Source organism: Coturnix japonica, chromosome 1 (assembly GCF_054131305.1).
Source record: "Coturnix japonica strain WE chromosome 1, WE-NBRP24, whole genome shotgun sequence".
Taxonomy (NCBI): Eukaryota; Metazoa; Chordata; class Aves; order Galliformes; family Phasianidae; genus Coturnix; species Coturnix japonica.
Genome location: NC_140663.1, coordinates 109,524,706 through 109,542,392, shown reverse-complemented (window position 1 = coordinate 109,542,392; position 17,687 = coordinate 109,524,706). Strand labels below are relative to the sequence as shown.

At 40.2% G+C, this 17,687-nt stretch overlaps 1 protein-coding gene and 1 long non-coding RNA gene across 9 annotated transcripts in view; one reads left to right on the top strand and one right to left on the bottom strand.

Moving 5' to 3' along the window:
- Positions 1-934: 934 nt before the first annotated feature.
- LOC146762645 (uncharacterized) lies at positions 935-3,350 on the bottom strand. Of its 2 annotated transcripts, none has more exons than XR_014947051.1 (2): positions 3,119-3,350; positions 935-1,207 (listed from the first exon to the last, which is right to left on the bottom strand). It is a non-coding gene; the product is annotated as an uncharacterized LOC146762645 (long non-coding RNA). The 2 variants fall into 2 exon arrangements; XR_014947050.1 differs by having other exon boundaries at positions 2,091-3,243.
- A 132-nt stretch (positions 3,351-3,482) lies between these two features.
- The window catches only part of CNKSR2 (connector enhancer of kinase suppressor of Ras 2), a 198,711-nt gene continuing 184,506 nt past the window's right edge, over positions 3,483-17,687 (top strand). For all 7 annotated transcript variants that reach the window (XM_015885366.3, XM_032440929.2, XM_015885347.3 and 4 more), the window contains exon 1: positions 3,483-3,731. In XM_015885366.3, the coding sequence (XP_015740852.2) occupies positions 3,668-3,731 (64 nt within the window). In that variant the 5' untranslated portion in view covers positions 3,483-3,667. The remainder of the gene's footprint in view (positions 3,732-17,687) is intronic.

Below are 17,687 nucleotides of genomic sequence, written 5' to 3'. Positions count from 1 at the left end.
AACCTTATTTAGGCTGAGCAATGTTGTACTTTGGGAGCTGTTCAATTAACCAAATAGGCGAATTATTGTATATATTTGAAGCATTAACAGATATTATTTACAGTCTGTATTGTTGTAGCAGCTGATTGCCACTCAGACTCTAGGGAGTTGTGTTTTTGACAGTGTGCTAATACAAAAAGTCAATGTTTGATCTTTCAAGCTGATGTGATCCAGGAGGTATGTATACCCAAACTATCCACTGGGACTGTCCATTTGTGCCCATGAGAGTTTGGAGAAATGGTATTGGAGTAGATATATGTAGCATATACTGCTAGATTCAGGTTTGAACTTGAATTGTAAACTTTGTACCACAAAAATGATCAAAGAGCAGGAGCACCTCTCCCATGAAGAAAGACTGAGGGAAATGGCCTTGTTTAGCTTAAAGAAGAGAAGACTCCAGGGTGACTGCATTGAGGCCTTCCAGTACTTGAGGAGAACTTACAAACATAAGGTAGACTGACTTTTTACATGGTCTGATAGTGATAAGACAAGGGGGAATAGCTTTAAACTAATAGAGAGGAGATTTAGGTTAGGTATCAGGAGAAAATTCTTTATTCAGACTGAGGTGAGGCCCTAGTACAACTGCCCAGAGAAGCAGTTGTGCCTCATCCCTGGAGGCGCTCAAGGCCAAGTTGGATAGGGCCCTGGGCAGCCTGAGCTGGTGGAGGGGCAGCCCCGCCCATGGCAGCAGGGGTTGGGGCTAAATGGGCTTTAAGCTCCCTTTCAACTCAAGCCAATCCATGATTCTATAATTTTTCCTTGAATATTGAGCTTCACTGTGCATTTGCTTTTACATTTGCTACATAATACATTAAGAGTTTCCTAATAAAAACATGTATATTTAGATTTAAAAAAAAAAAAAGACAAACAAACAAAAAAACCCCACACAAACCAATACACCGCAGTCATTTTTACTGCATTATGCAGACTGAAGTAATCATAAAAGATGAGTTAGGACATAATTCTGCAGTTCAGCATCTGTGCAGAAGCCTGCCCCATATGCTGTACATAAAAGTCCTGACTCATGCAGGTGTGACTACAAGATGGGGCCACTAAACTAAAAGATGAAAACAGCTGAAAAACTTTGGTTAAGGCACTTTGGCTGAGACACTTCAGTTTAAGCAGGTCAGTATGAAAAGTCATTCAGCTCTCCTTTGGACTTCTTAGCCTAGAAAGAGAGAACAGTAATAAAATCAGGCAGCAATAAATTTAGAGCAAATTATATTAAAAAAATACTTCTATGTAGCACATGTCCTGACTATGGAATAGTAATAGGTCATCAAATTAAATACTATGACTGGATGATTTTATCATCACTCATACTGAGCCATGGCTAAGCCAACCAAAACAAGAATATTTGCCCAAGTAAAAGCAGGATTTATCCCAGTAGTTGTGAAATTGCTATGATCAGGGTCAGTGCATCTTCCATTTACTGTAGTGGGGGAGTAAGGTCCCTTTTATAATTTCATAATTTGCTAGAACTACTCCAAAGGGGCTTCAAAGTGATAGGTACTGCACACTGGTACAGTACTGCGTCACAGATGCTATACAGAGAACCTGACTCTAGCTCCAGATTATGCTAGCAAGCTATAGGGATCATACCACATTCTGTAATTAGGAACTATAGGGTTTGGTATATATTTTCTAAGAACTTACTTCCCCTCTCCTCATCCATAAAGAACTTCTCAACACAATGAGAATCACACAATGGTGTTATAAATTATATGCCAGGTTTCAGTCTGATCTTGGGTATTCACTTCCACACCTTTCAAAATACCAGTTTCTAATTAAAATTATGACACGTTCTTTCAACAACAATAACCCAGTATGCAAGGACCTGTGTACCTTTCAAATCTTTCATAAGGCAAAGAGTCAGCCTTAATTTGCAAGTAAAGTTTATTGTTCCGGTGGCTTTAGGTAATGAAAACTCCTTAGAAACAGACTGCTGTGTCAGGAATGTGACACAAGACACATGGCTAGGGCCAAATTTGAAGGAAGTTTCAGGAGAAAGAAAACTTCACTCTCAACTATAAATGCAATTCCAGCCTCACCTTGAGTATCTCCAGGAATGGGGCATCCATCACCTCTCTGGACAACCTTGGTCTAAAGGGAGAGGTTATGGATCCTTTGAGTGCCTTCTTGGCACTCATTGACAGAATTTCAGTCTCACATAATGAAACAAGAGATCTGGTGTCACTGCCCTTGCTATGCAGAGGGATGCCTTTTATCACTGCTGCTTGAGGGTGGAGGGAATCCTCTTTTTTCCTCATGTACAGATATTAAATATCAGAGTCAGCAGCTGGCATTCTGCAGTCGTCAGAGGGAACATCTTGATGGCCATTGCCTCAGCCTTGGCAGGAGAAGCAAGGGGGAATGCGAATGCAGGCAAAAATCTGCACTGGCCAACTCAGAAGCAGGAAACACCCTTCAGTGGTATTTATGCTTGTCCTGGAGCACTGGGAGGAAAGAGGTTACTAGAAAAGGTGATGGAGAAGCACTCACGGCCATCCTTGGAGGAATCCTTTAGCACTGCGAGGGATTCCTACAGCCAAAAGCAATGGCACAGAGTCTGTAGGAATTGTACCTTTGGGGAAGCATTGACCGAGCTTTGATCCTTCCGGATGAAGCAGCGTGGGGGGCAGCCACCACACCTCAGTGGCAAAACTCGGTGGCCAGAATGAGCCCTCCTGGCTGAGACCGCCTAAATCCTACCCTGAGCCTGTCGCTGGTCCTCCAGCCGCTTTGCCCCATCACCTCTCCCTCTGGGCGAGGCAGTGAAATAACGCCCTCTCCTTTCCCTCTCCTCTCGGGGCTCTTTGGAAGCGTTAAGTATAAAACAACCATCTATCACCGACATTTAACAACCTAGCTTTGCTCGGAGGGAAAAAAAAAGAGAGAGAGAGAGAGGAAGGAAGGAAAAAAACCAACCTTTACCACTCACGCAGAGATGCTTTTTTAAAGGAAGAAAGAAAAATAGGCACAGAGAACCCAACCGAACAGCAGCGCGATCCCTCGGCTGCTCTTCCCCATTCGCCCCCCTCCCCCATCTGGGCAGCAGCAGGTGCTCGTCCCCCCGCACCTAGCGACTCATCCCAACCTCCCCCCCGCCCCGGGAGGCCTTCGGGTGCCGCTTCCCATCGCTCTGGGAGATATTTTCGGGTGACGGGAGCCACCTCGTCATTTCCGCCAGAAGAAAAAGACCCCGCGTGCAGGAACTGCGGCCGCGGAGACCCGGCGGACACAGCCTCAACCCCGCCGCTCCCCGATCCGCTGCCGGGCATCAGAGCCTTCTCCGGGGCCGGGAGCCGCCCGCGGGGCCGCGGGGGCGGGAGGCGTCGGAGCGTGCCACCGCCTCCTCCCCCTCCTTTTTCCTCCTCCTCCTCCTCCTCCTCCTCCTCCTCCTCCCCCTTGCCGCCGAGCCGGCAACATGAACTGAAATCCCTAGAGAGGAACAGAGGCGGCGAGCGAGCGGAACGGAGCGGAGGCAAGCGGGGCTTTAGCGGGGATTTTGTCTCTTTCGGGTAGAGGAGCGGCCCCGGCTGAGGGCAGAACGCTCCCGACGCTGCGCGCAACCTCGCCCCTCACCCGGAGAGCGGCGGCCGCCCGAGCCCCGCGCCGCCGAGCCCCCATGGCCCTCATTATGGAGCCCGTCAGTAAGTGGTCGCCGAGCCAGGTGGTCGACTGGATGAAAGGTGAGCAGTGCGCCCCGTGTCCCCCCAGTCCCCATCCCCGCAGGTGCTCCCAGCCGACCACCCCCGTGGTTTTGGGCAGGGGTTGGGAAAGGAGGGGAACGGCTGTCGGGTCCTCACCGTCTGAAGGGACCTCGGGCACCCCCGGGGCGTGGGGATGGGAGAGGCCGGCGATCCCCGACGGCTGCAGCGCCGGAGGGGCGAGAGGGGGCCGTACCCAGGGGGCAACGGGCATGGGGCGCGGGAGGCTGTTCTCGGCAGACTCCCGAAATAAAAGTTGGATACGTGGGGAGGGCACCACGGTGCCTTCCTGTTGGTAGCCAGCAGCCTGCATTCGGGGAGCTGCCCCCGCCACTTGAGCAGCCCCCGGCTCGAGCCTCGCCCCTGCCTGCGAGCATCCCACGTGCCCGCAGTGCGCAGCCCCTGGGTTGGCACGGAGGGACGCGCCGATGGCGTTAAGCCGGGTGCGATGCACGGCCATTTGTTGGGCTGGCATTTATTTGCTCGGCTCCTCTGCCTGCTCCCGTTCCCTCACCTGTCACCTCCTCTCTTACCCCCGTATAAAGTCTATTGAGAATAAAACTTGGACTTTCTGGAAAGGCTTCTCTCTTATTCTTCATATGCTGGCTTGGCTTTAAAGCTCCGATTTTAAAAGATATATATATTTTCTCCCTTTCCTTTTTACCTTTAACTTAATCTGCAGCTGTGTTTTGAATAAATCACCATCCGATATTATATATCTTTTTATAAAGATAGAATGACCGGATGGGTACAACTTTCGAACAACTGCTACATTGTGGGAGTTCCTTATAGCGTTTTGCATGCTACTAATGTGACAGTTCCGTCATCCTTAAAATTTCAGGCATATAGCATATGTTCTCCATGCTGGCGTTTATAGCTGCCGAGTTATAATTATGGTCAGCAATGTATGTAGTTTTTTTGCAATCCATAGAATTTTAAAAGCTGAATAGCGTGATACTTCGTATTTTAAGGAGCCTGCAAACACAACTTGCAACTTGAAGGAGCTGCAGATGAGCAGCACTGAATGCAAACCCCTTTCAACTCCAGAATGTTTCATTGAAGTCATTTGTCTTGCAACATTTTTTTACTTCTAAAACAGTTTGTGTTGGGTTTTTCTTTCAAAGCAGCCTCTGAGATGCCTCCCTCATTTGTTGAAAATGCAAAAACACCAACCAATAATGACTTTCAGTGACTGTGTTTTTCAAACACTTCAAAATCGTAATACATCAAATAGTTCTTGTGACAGGTGAAGCACATGCCGCACTCTGTGTCTATATTGCTTCAATATAGAATTGGTTATTTAAAACCAACAGGCTGACTACATGAAATCCTATATTGAAAATAGTGCAGCTGGAGGGAGGTTCGGAGTCAGAAGCCTGGAAATGACACACGGGGCTGTAGGTCTGCTTGGAAAAGAATTAGGTGGACTCTACAGGGAAAAAGTGTGTGTGTGTGTGGGGGGGGGGGTGTCAGGGGGGGAAGTTACTGCAATCACACCTACTGTTTGGATTATGAAGCTTGCTTTGAAATGTTGCGGCGTTTATTTTCGTGCAAATGCTTGTTTGTTTCTTGGAACTACTTCCATTTTTTACTGAGCAAACAAACCGATGTTGCTTCAAGCTTCCACTTCTTTGTTTTGTATTCTGCGGGGCCATTGACACTTTATGTAGAATGATGCGCACAGAGGTAACTCACCTGCCTCTGGCGACAGCTGTGTGAGGGAATCCACCCACACACACGAGGTAGTTTCAGAGGTAGAAATGAGTAGAACAGGCAACAGTGTGCAGGTCACTCTGCCTGACAAAGCTGGGGGAAGGACAGCAGTGAGAAAGGGCTGCAGCAACTTTATTTTCATCACTTATTGTTTGCTTGTGGATGCTGAAATCCAGGTGAAAAGTGGTTCTTCAACTGTTTTAAGCACATAGCCTTTGAGAAGCGTGGTCCAGAAAGCCTCAAAAATAGCTTATTTGTATTTGTCATTTAGGGGTAAATGCCCAAAATGTGAATGAACACATCTTTCTCCTGAGAACTTCAGGGTGAGTGCATTAGTGGTCTCTGCATTAATGGCACTTAATTCTGGTCTGCAGAAACTGCCTTCAGCTCCAAGATGAGGGAATATTAGGCTGAGTTACTGGGGTTATTTTACAGAATTACTAACGCTGAACTCTGTTTTAACCTCTTTCTTTAAATAAGTGCCCCGTTATGTAATATGCCTGCTAAAAGCAGTTCTGTAAAGAGTGTTCTTCAAAACAGATTTCAATGTTCAAAGCACAATCTTTCCTGCAAAAGGCAAATCCTACTGTTTAACATTGTTTACAGTTATCTGAAAGCAAGGGGAAATGAAACACTTTGGATTTTATTGCTCTCAGTGTTGCTGTGATGGTCTTGCTGGTATGACCTGAATGTTTGCAATAAATTCCCAGTCTGGAATTCTTTATTTAGGCAAAAGAGCCATGACATCAGTAGCATTTTGTTCAGAGCAGTGATAAAGCATTGGGCCTAGCATTAGGGATGTGAAAAATGAAGACAAGGAAAGTATTCCAGCCCTGAAGCATTACATAAAAGTGCCGACTCTTGGCCAGATGGCAAGATGGGGACAGGGCTCAAGGCAGTGGGTGTTCACCAAATTAATGCAGCTTCCCCAGTGTGCTCTCAGTTTTTAATTTCTTAACATCCACAGTAGGTCTCGGAAGCTCTTAGTGCTCCTTGGGCTCTAACACTGCTCTTAGGTGGATATAGACATAGAACTGGCTATGCATGCGAGTAAACTGCTGTCTATATTTTGCTGTGTGAAAATGTGTACAGTAAGATGTTGTGGATCCCAGTGTGTAAACCAGGTGATGTTAACCAATTAAAGCTTTGCAATTTAAAATGGGAAAATAAAGGGAGCACCTGTCAGCAGAGGAGTTCTTGTCTGTTTTGAAGTGAACTTGCTGACACTGAATTGACTGTCACAGAGCTGGAAAAAGAGCAGATGGATTAGCTCATCTCTCCCACAGGATGGCATATTGGATGTGCAGGATAAGACGAATATTTAAATTGATTCAAACTGTGCATTATTTCACTTTTCATACACTTAGTACTAATTTTAAAGGCCCTGCATGGATTAGTGAGCTGAAACTGTGTCAATCAACTCCTCTGCCTCTCCTTTTGAGGACATATGTGGATTCCATTCCAGCGTTGCAAGACGTTGGCATGTTGCATGGGCGGGCGCCATCGAATGTCATGGCTTTCACTGAGTTGTGAAGGGAGCTTGTCAGATGTGCTTTTAGATTGCTAAGGCTCTGAGCAAACTCAAAGACAAGGCACTCAATTACTTTCCAGCCACCAGGAGGTTTTTAACTGGGTCTTGTAATTTTCCTTTTTTTGTTCCAGGTTATTTCTAATGGCTGTAGTTTGATAAGGGCATGCTGCTTTTAACAATAATCTAGTTTTAATTCAGCGCCATTTTTGCAGTAGCAACTATGCCCAAAAAGGCAGTCCACCTGGAAAAAACTGAAATTTCCTTATCTAAAAATATATACATATTTTTGGGGGTAAATGACAGCTTATAGAACTTGTACTGAACTCATATAGCTTGAACTGCTGTAATGGTAGTTATATTGAAGAAGCTGAAATTTGAGTCATGGCAAGCTCTAAAGGCTTTTAAAGCTAAAGAATGTGGTCTTTTTAACTACATAAAGTGTACTGTACCAGCATTTAGAAAGATGTAAATATTTAGAAGGACTAGGGGAAGAGAGGCTGTTGTGAATGCACTAGCAAAGAGAAAGCAGACTGTGAAAGTTCCTCCTTTGGATACGTTAATGTTACATGGATTTAAGAACATTCCCATTTTCAGCTTTACATTTGCACAGTCATTTGCACTGACAACTGTGTGCCAGTAGATGTAATGGGAACTGCTTGTACTTCAAGAAAATGCAAGGGCTTGTGGAAATGCTCTGAAACCAAGACTCTAACACTTAATAATAATTAAAATCTTGCTCTGGGGACCCTTTTACTCTTGTTCCTGCATGTGAATTGCCCTAGGACTTCTGTGGCAATATCCAGATTGTGCTGAAATCTCTAAACTATTAGCCTGCTCATCACTGGAGGCACCTTACCTTGGGATTTAGACTTCATAAGCAATAAGAATGACCACTATATCCAGAGTTACTATCAGACCTACTTGAGAAGTTCATTTTTGCCTTGGCTTTTGCAAAAGAAAATTATTATGGATAGAGTTTGGGAGAAAGCTTTTTCTGAAACATAGGATTGACTGTGCTACCTCAGAGATCTATGAGCATCTACCTCATGGTAGAGAGGAGGTGTGTTTGCATGTATGTTACTTGCCCTCATTTTGAGCTTTCAATTTTATCCTCTTCAGTTTTCTTTGCTGCGTTGAGTTAAAGGTACTTTTTTTTTTTTTGTAGTACTTGCCTACTGTTGCTTTTGAGGGCATCCTTAACAAATGTAAAAGAAATAATATGTACATTGCTAAATGTTCTCAGGGAAACAGAAGCTTGAAATCTAAGAGTATGAAAAATACATGCTTTCTAAAACTTTAGTTCATTGTGAGGGGTTGTGATAGATTACTGATGAGCTGCAGAAGAGTCATCAACTTGAAGAGTCATTGTGTATCACCATATGTGGAATAGATCAGGTGTTCAACATTTTGTCAGCATTAAAACAGCATGTTTTTTTTCCTTCCAAGAAAAACAAACCAAAGTTCTGCAGTAACAGAGGGCACGTACATTTCTCCGTGAGCTTGGAAGTGATGCTATTAAATACAGCTATGAGTTTTACTGTAATGACTAGCAAGAAAATCTGTAAAAAAGCTATAGAAAAAGACAAAGTGGTACCATAGTTCGAGCTTAATTATGAGGAAATCCTGAACTTGCTAATGTAAAGGTAGTTACTCAATTCATTAAAATAATAATTCCACTAAGAGGATTTTGGAGCCATGCTGAAAGGGGGAGAGGGGGTCTTGTGTGAAGTCTGGTTGTCCCCATCATGAGTCAAACCGTGCTGTTCCAAACTTAAGTTTTAAGAACTCTTGTTTTAAAACTGCAGTGAAAGCACCACTGAAAGATCTCTCTCTTTCACTTGTTTATTTTTCTTTGTGAATCTCTTACTTTTTTTCTTGCCCTTATGACATTAGGAATTTTAATAGCATCAGTGGCCATCACATCCATCACTGTGATATATTTTAGAGCATATTCATGATTAGGAAACCTCTCCTGCCATCATTTATCACCAGAAAATAGAACTGAAACTCCTATGTAACAATGCCTGACAGTCCTGGTGTTGCCATAGCAAAGGCAATGTTACATAAGCAGCCACTCTGCAAATAATTCACACGGTCAAATTTTAAGCATAAAATGAACTTTCATTTCTAAACTAATGATCTTTTTGGGAGTGAGCCTTTCTAGATGAGGTGATCTCATTCATTGCCAAAATTAATGTGTGAGCTGGGAAGCTCTTTCAACACTGCCCTTTTACACCCTTATTTTGTTTGAACATATTGTTCTGTTTCTGAAACATCTGTTAATTTAAATATGGCCTCACAATATGTTTTCTCAAGTGTTGTGGTGGGTTTTTTTGTTTTTGCAAAAGTTCATTGAAATTCTATATCCTGATCTTACATATTTATTTGCACACTGTTGTATTAAAACAAGCAATTTGTTAATGATTGTCAAGAATTTTGCAAGGTAGTGATATAAACCATATGATTTGTCAGATGAGAGTTTTGAAATATATATACATATGTATTTTTAGAGTCGCTACAAGTAGTTGTCTTCAAGTGCTCCGATAATTACAAAAGAGGAAGTTTTATTTTCTGTAACCCAACAGGCAAATGGTCTGGCCTTCCTGACTGATCCTCAGAAGGGCAGCTAACCATTTAATCTCAGTAAGTTACTGCTATGTTTGGTTGTACTGCATTTCTTCAGGCCAAATAGTAGTATTTGTTACTGATTTCCAAAGGAATAGCACAAGGCTGTTTTCTTCATGGGTGGGCTAGAATTCAGAGGTATGCAGCTAGGAGAAAGAGGAACGTAGCTCCTTAGACTCCTATTCTATGTGGCTGCTGTTTCTTTTTCAAGAGGTCAGTATTTCCTAATTAAATTATAGGCTAACCATACTGGTGATCTTCTGTAGCAAGCAGTTACCCATAGCAAGATACCTTTAGATTTCCAGATCCAAATAAAACAAAATTGTACCACTCTTGCACTTATTACTTAAATAATTTGTTTAATGAAACCTTTAAACTTTCAGCTTAGAAGCTGAACAGTTATCAAGACAAATGCTCTTGAATAAGGATTCCCAAGTATCTTACTGAAAAATTGCAGTTCTGGAAGGTCTCTATCATGGAATGGTGAGAAACACATTTTCTACATTCTTATCTTTCAGCTTTTCAAATGCATCTACTTTATCGTTATTATTATTTTAAACTACAGATGGAGAGATCAGTTTTTTTTTTTTTGTTTTTTTGTTTTTTTTTTTTTAGAAGAAAAAAATCAAGAGGACTAACACTAGGCTTATGTTATAGCCAAAATACAGAGGAAAGCAACTAACGTGTAGATCTCCTTGCAGAACTATGTGGGGTATTTAATTTCTCCTCATGGATCTAACAAGACTTAGATCTAACAATTCTTAGATTTTAAAATAGTTGACTGTCCTGAAGCAAGCATCTGTTGTTTTCAATGATGTTCCTGCAAGTGAGGAATGAAGCATTGAAAGACGCAGATCCATCAATCTGTGGTGCTCAGGATGAATGTTGTTCATATATACATTCCTTCTTCACCGTATATGGGAATTAGGACATGTCTGGTGAACAAAGATATGTTTTTTTTTCCTTAAGTTTTCCAGTGCAAGGAATCTCTTTTAGTGTAGAAGGAATTCAGCAATGTCTACATCAAGTCATTTTCAAACACTGGAATTTTGGATATCCAGCCTTTTTTATTCTACTTACCTGCCAAATAATGTTATCTTTGAGAAAATAGCAGTGGGAGTGAACATGTAAGGTATCTGGCATTTCCTGTTTATTGGCTTTTTTTTTTTTTTTTTTTTTAGGTAGAAATTTAGGGCACTTGTTACCTCAGATGAAGTGTCTAGAACAGTAATTTCAAAGTGTTTGGCCTTACATGATGAACATCTGCTACAGTGCCATATGGTAGGAATTTCCAAGTAAACTGTTAATTAATATATGAGTGTACTAGAGTTAAGCTGTAATTAAGCTATATTCAACCAAAGTGTATTATTTTAATGCAGTAGGATACAAAGTGCTGCATTTTTACATTATACCTCTTATATTGTGAAGAAGAGAGGGGGGAAAAATACCAAACAAATAACTTTGAGAGTTAATGTGCATCTTTAAATTCAGGTTCAACTACCTCATTCAAGTATTTTTAAAATAAATGGTTTAAGTCTCTCATCAGCTTCAAACATTCGTTGTTTTGAATGGAACAAGGTCTTCTTCTTGCTAATGCTGAATTTTAGATTGTTAATGCTGTGGAGGTTCCACTACTAGGACTCTACTGGTACCTGGACTCTAACAAATGGGGATCCTTGTATTTTCATCTGGTAAAACCAAGATGGAGAACATTGGAATATGTGCTGTCTGTAAGGGGAAGGGAGGTGCAGGGGAAGATGCAGGTCTTTCTTTCTGCTGGGTGGTGCTGACTGGTTCATGCCTAGTACCTTGGACTAGTACCTCTGTTGAGACAAAAATCATGCTGTGTGTATTGGTGAATATGATCTGTAGGAGTGTTGGTGTAGAAACTAAGTGTGTATGAGCAACAATGCTGCTGGGACCTCTTCCTTGGCTCTCCTCTATGACACAGGATGGGCGTAGCCAGGGACGTCCAGCCGTAGAGCCTAGGACACCTCTAAAAGACTCCTAGCTCTAACAGAGGATGATTTTGGCCTTATAGAAGGTTACAGTTAAACAAAAACAGTTATGCTATAGAATTTATTTTTAGTTTGCCCAGTTTCACCAGTTGCCAATATATAACTGACCCATTTTAAGTATACACTTTCTCCCTGGCCTCCCTTCATTTTCCCTTCTCTCTTGATAATCTTCATGTCAGTAGGAAGGTGAAGAAAATATTCCTCTGCACAATGAGGCCAGGTAAATATAGGTGGGACATTTTTATGCTGACTAATTGACTTTAGGGCATTTTGTTCCTCTGAGTCAACACTGAAACCCTTCCTGGGGATGACAAAGGTGTTAAGTCTTTTTGGTGAGATGTGAACCTGAAGTCTTGACCAGGTGTGTTTGTTAAAGGACCACTGGCATTATATATTATAGTGGGGAAGTTAAACCTAGTGCCCTAATAAAATTCCATTTTAATAATTAAAATCTTTGTAACTGAATTCCCCTCACTGACATTCATGGCTGATGTGTGCTTTCTTTACTTCATTAATTGCACTGTAGTTTTGCTGGGTGCTTTTGCATAGCTGATATTTTGACTGTATTTTGTAAGATTCTCAAGGCTCAGTGTTGTTCATGTCCTTGTTTCCTTTTAGCTTGTCAAGGGATTGTGGTGGAGGGTTCTGTTGAAACTGATGTGGAAGTTTTTCTCAGAAAAAACGACTTACGTTGAATACAGCTGACTACTGTGAATATACGCTTGTCCTGCTTGTGTAAACCTTTTAAAAGCAATCCAACAAAAATTTATTATTATCTTTGCCTAATTTAAGTGTGAATGAATTGTAGAATTAAATACTTAAAAACAAAACATAAGAAAAGAACACTTATTGAACATACAGCACTTCTAGCTGACTTGTTTACTATTCCTTTATCCTCACAGATAGAACCATGTTCTCTGTCTCCCTTTCTCCAGGTAGGGATCTTTTTTGTAGGCTTTGTTTAACTAGATCCAGCTCAATCTTAAACAAGTAAACCGGTTATGGTGTTTTTTATTTTTGTAGTCTGCTTCTACTTGTTTCTAAAGCCTTCTGTAATTGCACTGTGATGAAGTGGTCATTACTGCTCTTCAGAAAGGTGTTTATTGCCGTTTTTCAAGCGTTGCAGTCTTACTGTTAGTTTAACCTCGAATGTGGAGGCTTATTGTTTCTTAAATTTCTCTTTATGTCTTTTAGTACAGTGTTGAGTGTTGTGTCCCCTAAGTCCTCTTGAAAATATCTGTGGTCAGTAACTCCATTGCTGGGTATTGGACTTTTAAATCAAATGTTTTTTTTCATTACTTTAGCCTTTATTTCATTGTATGTTTTAAACCTTATGGATCTTAGCTGTTTAATGCAGCCTGTGGTCAAAAGCCTATTTCTGGAGCTCTGATAATTGAGTCCAAGAGCACAGTGTAGTGTTAACAATTTGTCATGCTCTGTGTGTGGATTTGAGAGAGGTTCAGCCTGGAATCATAATCACTGCACGTAAGAAATTTCCATAGAAGTATCATTCTGAACCTTTGAAGGAAAGAGTGCAGTTTATGATCAGAAAAATAAAGAGACTTGGCTGAAAGACAGCATTCTGTGTGAGCAAAGAAATACTTTTTTTTTTTTTTTTAACATGATTTTTATTTTACAGCCTTAAAACATTGTTTTAAATGTCTGCTTCAGAAAATTACATTACTAGCATAGCACATTGGAATGCCTGCGTGAGTTACGAAGTCATCCTTAGCAGCTAAAGAATGTACAGTGCTGGGTATGCAATTGTGAGACTTTCGTGTTCTCAATTAGCATGTTTCCTTAGTGTTTATTTTAGTTTTTTTCCTTTTAAGTAAAGTATTTGCTGTTCTCTTAACTATGTTGGTTTGAAGAAGGCAGCTTAAGATTCGTGGCAAGGCTAATGAAGGAGTACTTGCTATCTGTATCTCTAAGAGAAATGCTGGTTGTTTTAAATGGCCTTTCAAGCTCAGTCACTCTGAGGTCTTATGAAAAACATTGTATTTGGTGCAAGGCAAAAAATCACTTTCTTGCAAAAATAGACTCTGTGTAGTATACAGTTTTGAGTAGATGAATAAAAGATGAAATTTGTTGTGGAAGGTTAAGGGTAATTTCAGTTCCTTGAAAGTTTTCAAAGTTAGTTTAAATGGAACTCACTGATTTATTTATTTATTTATTTATTTATTTTCTCTCTTTTGATCGATAAAACTTTTTTCAGTCACTTACTTCGACATCATTTATCTCCATCCTTTGCACTGTTCTTCACTCCTTCTAAGGCACAATGAACTACTCAATTATGAACTGGAGGTAACGAATGCTAATGAGATATTAATGAGTAAACCTGAACAGTCTGGACAATTAGTTACTGGCTCTGGTACTGTTGTCAGATCACAAGATTTTATCTGTGTTCCTGAGATGCTTCTTTCCAAATCAAGGTGCAGTGTTGCAGTCTGCATGGCTGTCAGGGCATCTCACTGCAAGGAGTTAGAGAAAAAGGACTTGAGTTTGTAAGATATTGTGTCCTGAATGATTTTTGGATACACAGCTGAAACTCCTGTTTGGAGATGTGAGCTCTGTTTATAGCAGAATAAATGAGAATATAACTTCAGTATATGGATTTACTGCAAAAAACAAACAAGCAAAAACATAACAAAGTGAACATTTTTCTTCTGACTGAAAAGAAGGTAAACCAGAATACAAATGTGGCTGCCCAGATACTCATAGAAGGCGGGGTGGGTGGGGGGAGGGGAGTAAAATAAAACAAGTAAACGAACCTTGCCTTTGAAAATGCTTGTTTTTCAGTTGATAATCTATTTCGGGCTGTGGTGAGTGTAGCAACATTGTGGATCCAAAGTAAAAACAGGCATGCACGTAGCTCTTCAATTGCATATATGTGAAATTAATTCATTTAAAAGGTAGAATTAAATAGCAGTTAGGAATGTTGCCTCAATGTTTCATTAGCTTTGTTCACTATGTATTTGTTCAGTAACGTGGTCTGCCTTTTAAAGGTAACTGACTTAGGAACAGTTATTTATTCTAAGAATCAAAACTGCAACTGTTCTAAAATACTAGAAGCTTTTTCTTGCAGTTTTCTGTATTGATAAACCTCACAAAAATCAAAACTGATCTCAAGAAAAATTGAAAAAATTGAAATGAGATCGTAATCTCTGAAGGGAAATATTAATGTGTTGGGAATGTTAAAAATGATAAAAAATTGTTTCCAAAATTATAAATAAATAAATAAATAAATAAATATAATTATATATATTATAAATATAATTATAGAACCTTTGAAATTTTTAAGGCAATTCATACTTTGAACTACAAAGCCTCTCAATAACATTAAATGACATAGACTGTATTTACTACAAAGAAAATGGCTTCCTGATTATGGTAGATATGGTAGATAGATATAAAAGAGCCCTTTAGTGTCACAATTAGATATTATAGTGTCAAGAGATCATTTAAGTTTGGGCTCATCATTTTTTTGACCTTTACGTTCTTTTGGAACACTACAAACCCGTTTCATATCAGCCCTCATTGTTGAGGGAAATAGATACATGTGGATCCCCTACTTGAATGCTTCTTTTGTGTAAATAAACACCACCAGAACAATTGACTTGAATTAACTTCTGATGAGTTCTTAAACGCTCCCTGTAAAGTTATCATCATGTGGCAGATGGGAAGTAAATGAGCTAGGAGTTCAGAGAGGTCAGATAAGGCCAGCTATAAAGGATGTATGCCTTCTTTTCTTTCCCATCTTTCCCCCTTTTCTTAATGACTTTTTTTGCTGTGACACACATGGCTTTACGTTTCTATCTGTGCCCCCTCTAATCCAATTGCTTTGTTTAGTCAAATGAATGTTTTTTTTTTCTTTTGCTTTGAATTTTGGCTTTTGTTTTTAGTATTAAATGTGCATATGTAATTAGGATATGTTGTTAAAGATTAGATTTTCACAATGGGATGTATGCCAGCTCTTGAAATGAAGTCATGCTTGTCAGGAGATAGTAAATAATAAGCTTAGTAAGGTTTAAAAGATGAGTCTTGCAAAATATTAGACCTTGTAATGAGCACAAAGTGGTAACAGCACATAAATATCAATTGTTCTTCTCCAGTGGATCTGTTTCAATATGAGTTTCCTTAATTTGAATTAAATTTTCTTTTGCCAGTTTAATGAAACAAGCAAAAAGGGATGTTTGTCTTTTGAGAAACCACAATTTCCCATCCCACAACAATGACTTGTTTTGAACTAAGGGGGAACAATCTGACATTCATGCAGTATCTTGTAATCTTACTTCCCAAAAGCACATTAAAAAAAGAAACTGCAGTCCATTGAGTCCCTGTTTAGCTGCAAGGGGGGAAATGGGGTTCCTAGCTTCACTTTTGGGACTTTATATTTTGTTTTTCATTATATCCTGAATTGTTTAGTGCTTCTGGGAAGAAGAGCATGGATCACATGTTTCCCCATGCTCTTAAATATCTTGAGCACTATTACATGTGAGCATCTTGGCTGGTGTGCATGCATGCATGGGATGGTGTGCCCAGGCTACCATCAAGGGTGGCATTAGCAGGAACAGGACCTGGAGCCGAGGATGGGTCTGTCTTCTTGCTATTTTAATCTGCCAAAACTCTGTGTAGACACACCCTAAAAGATTAAGAACTTCTTTTTCTTTTTTTTTCTTTCTTTTTTTTTTTTTTTAAATGACTGTAGTCTCCAATTTAGGCATCTAATTTCTATCTTTCAAGCGCATAAGTCTTTCCATAGCTCAAGGCAGAATAACCTCTGCTAATGATCTGGACAGGAGGGCTGTCCTTGGGTGTTTTTGATGTGTTCTTTGGCCCCTGTGGGTGAAGGGAAGATGGCACAGCCCTTCTTTGTGGATGCATCTCTAGCTCAAAAAATGTAGAAAGGGGTAACAGTATATCAGAGTACGTATATGTGATGGGGAAAGTGGGGTAATTTCCATGGAGAGGAGAAAAAGGGAGTACTGTGCACACACATAATATTTTTTCTGCTTTATGTTAATTTTTTAAACCATTTTGAAAAATGCATGTATAAATTCTTTGATTTGGGAGATCTTGTATGAGATGTTACCCTGAGAAAGAGAAATTGCCTTCTGTAGTAACAAAATGTTTTGCTTAGATTAATAAAAGAAAAACAAAACCAAATAAGTAATGAGGAAAATGTTTATCTATTTAGTAATTTAGGGATACTTATGGAGCAAGCAAAACCTCTACCACCTGGTGCTGAAATTGAGTAGCTATTATACTAAGTAGCAGCATACTGCTATGGGTACCCTGGTATTAGATGCACCATTTTTGGCTAACACCCAGAACATACATATTTGTTACTGGAAGGCCTTAGAAACCCTTTTGTAAGAAGCTGTTATCTTGCCTATCTCAACAACAACAACAAAAAATTAATTATACAACGAAATCTTTTCCCATGTATTCTCTGCGTTGTTTGGATCACTTTGGCTTCAGTGGTGTTTCAGCAGCAGGTAAAGGGGCTGCTTACCACCCACTGTACTGCAGGTCCTGTGGGTCCTCCTCGTTACAGGGGTAAGAGGAGGTTAAATGCATTCTGTGATCTCTAAGTAGAAGCACCTCTCAGTGACTGTTGTTTTTTCTTGTTTGTTTTGTTTTGTTTTAATTTTAATGAAAGAAATTTGTCTTGTAACAGCTTTATATTCCCAGCTAATTAAAATCACTGCCTTATATTGCTCTCTGTATATCCTGCTTGGTAGGCAGAAAATGTTTGCTCTTTGACAGATTCATTTCTTGTTGATATTGGTTCTGGGCTTGTACAGCTTAGAAAATAAGGCAGTAAAGCATTTTATGCATCTGAAAATGCAAAGATTTGTTAATAATTAGTACACAAAACATGTTTGGTCTTCTTTAGCATCATAATATGCAATTTGTTCTTCATGTTTAAGTGCCTTGGCATTATGGTAAGACTAAGTTGAAGGGTATTTAGTTTGATGTGTTAAGCTTAGGAGAGTGTTTTAAATTAAAAAATCATTACAAGACGTGGTATGCCTTTGCTAGCTACCT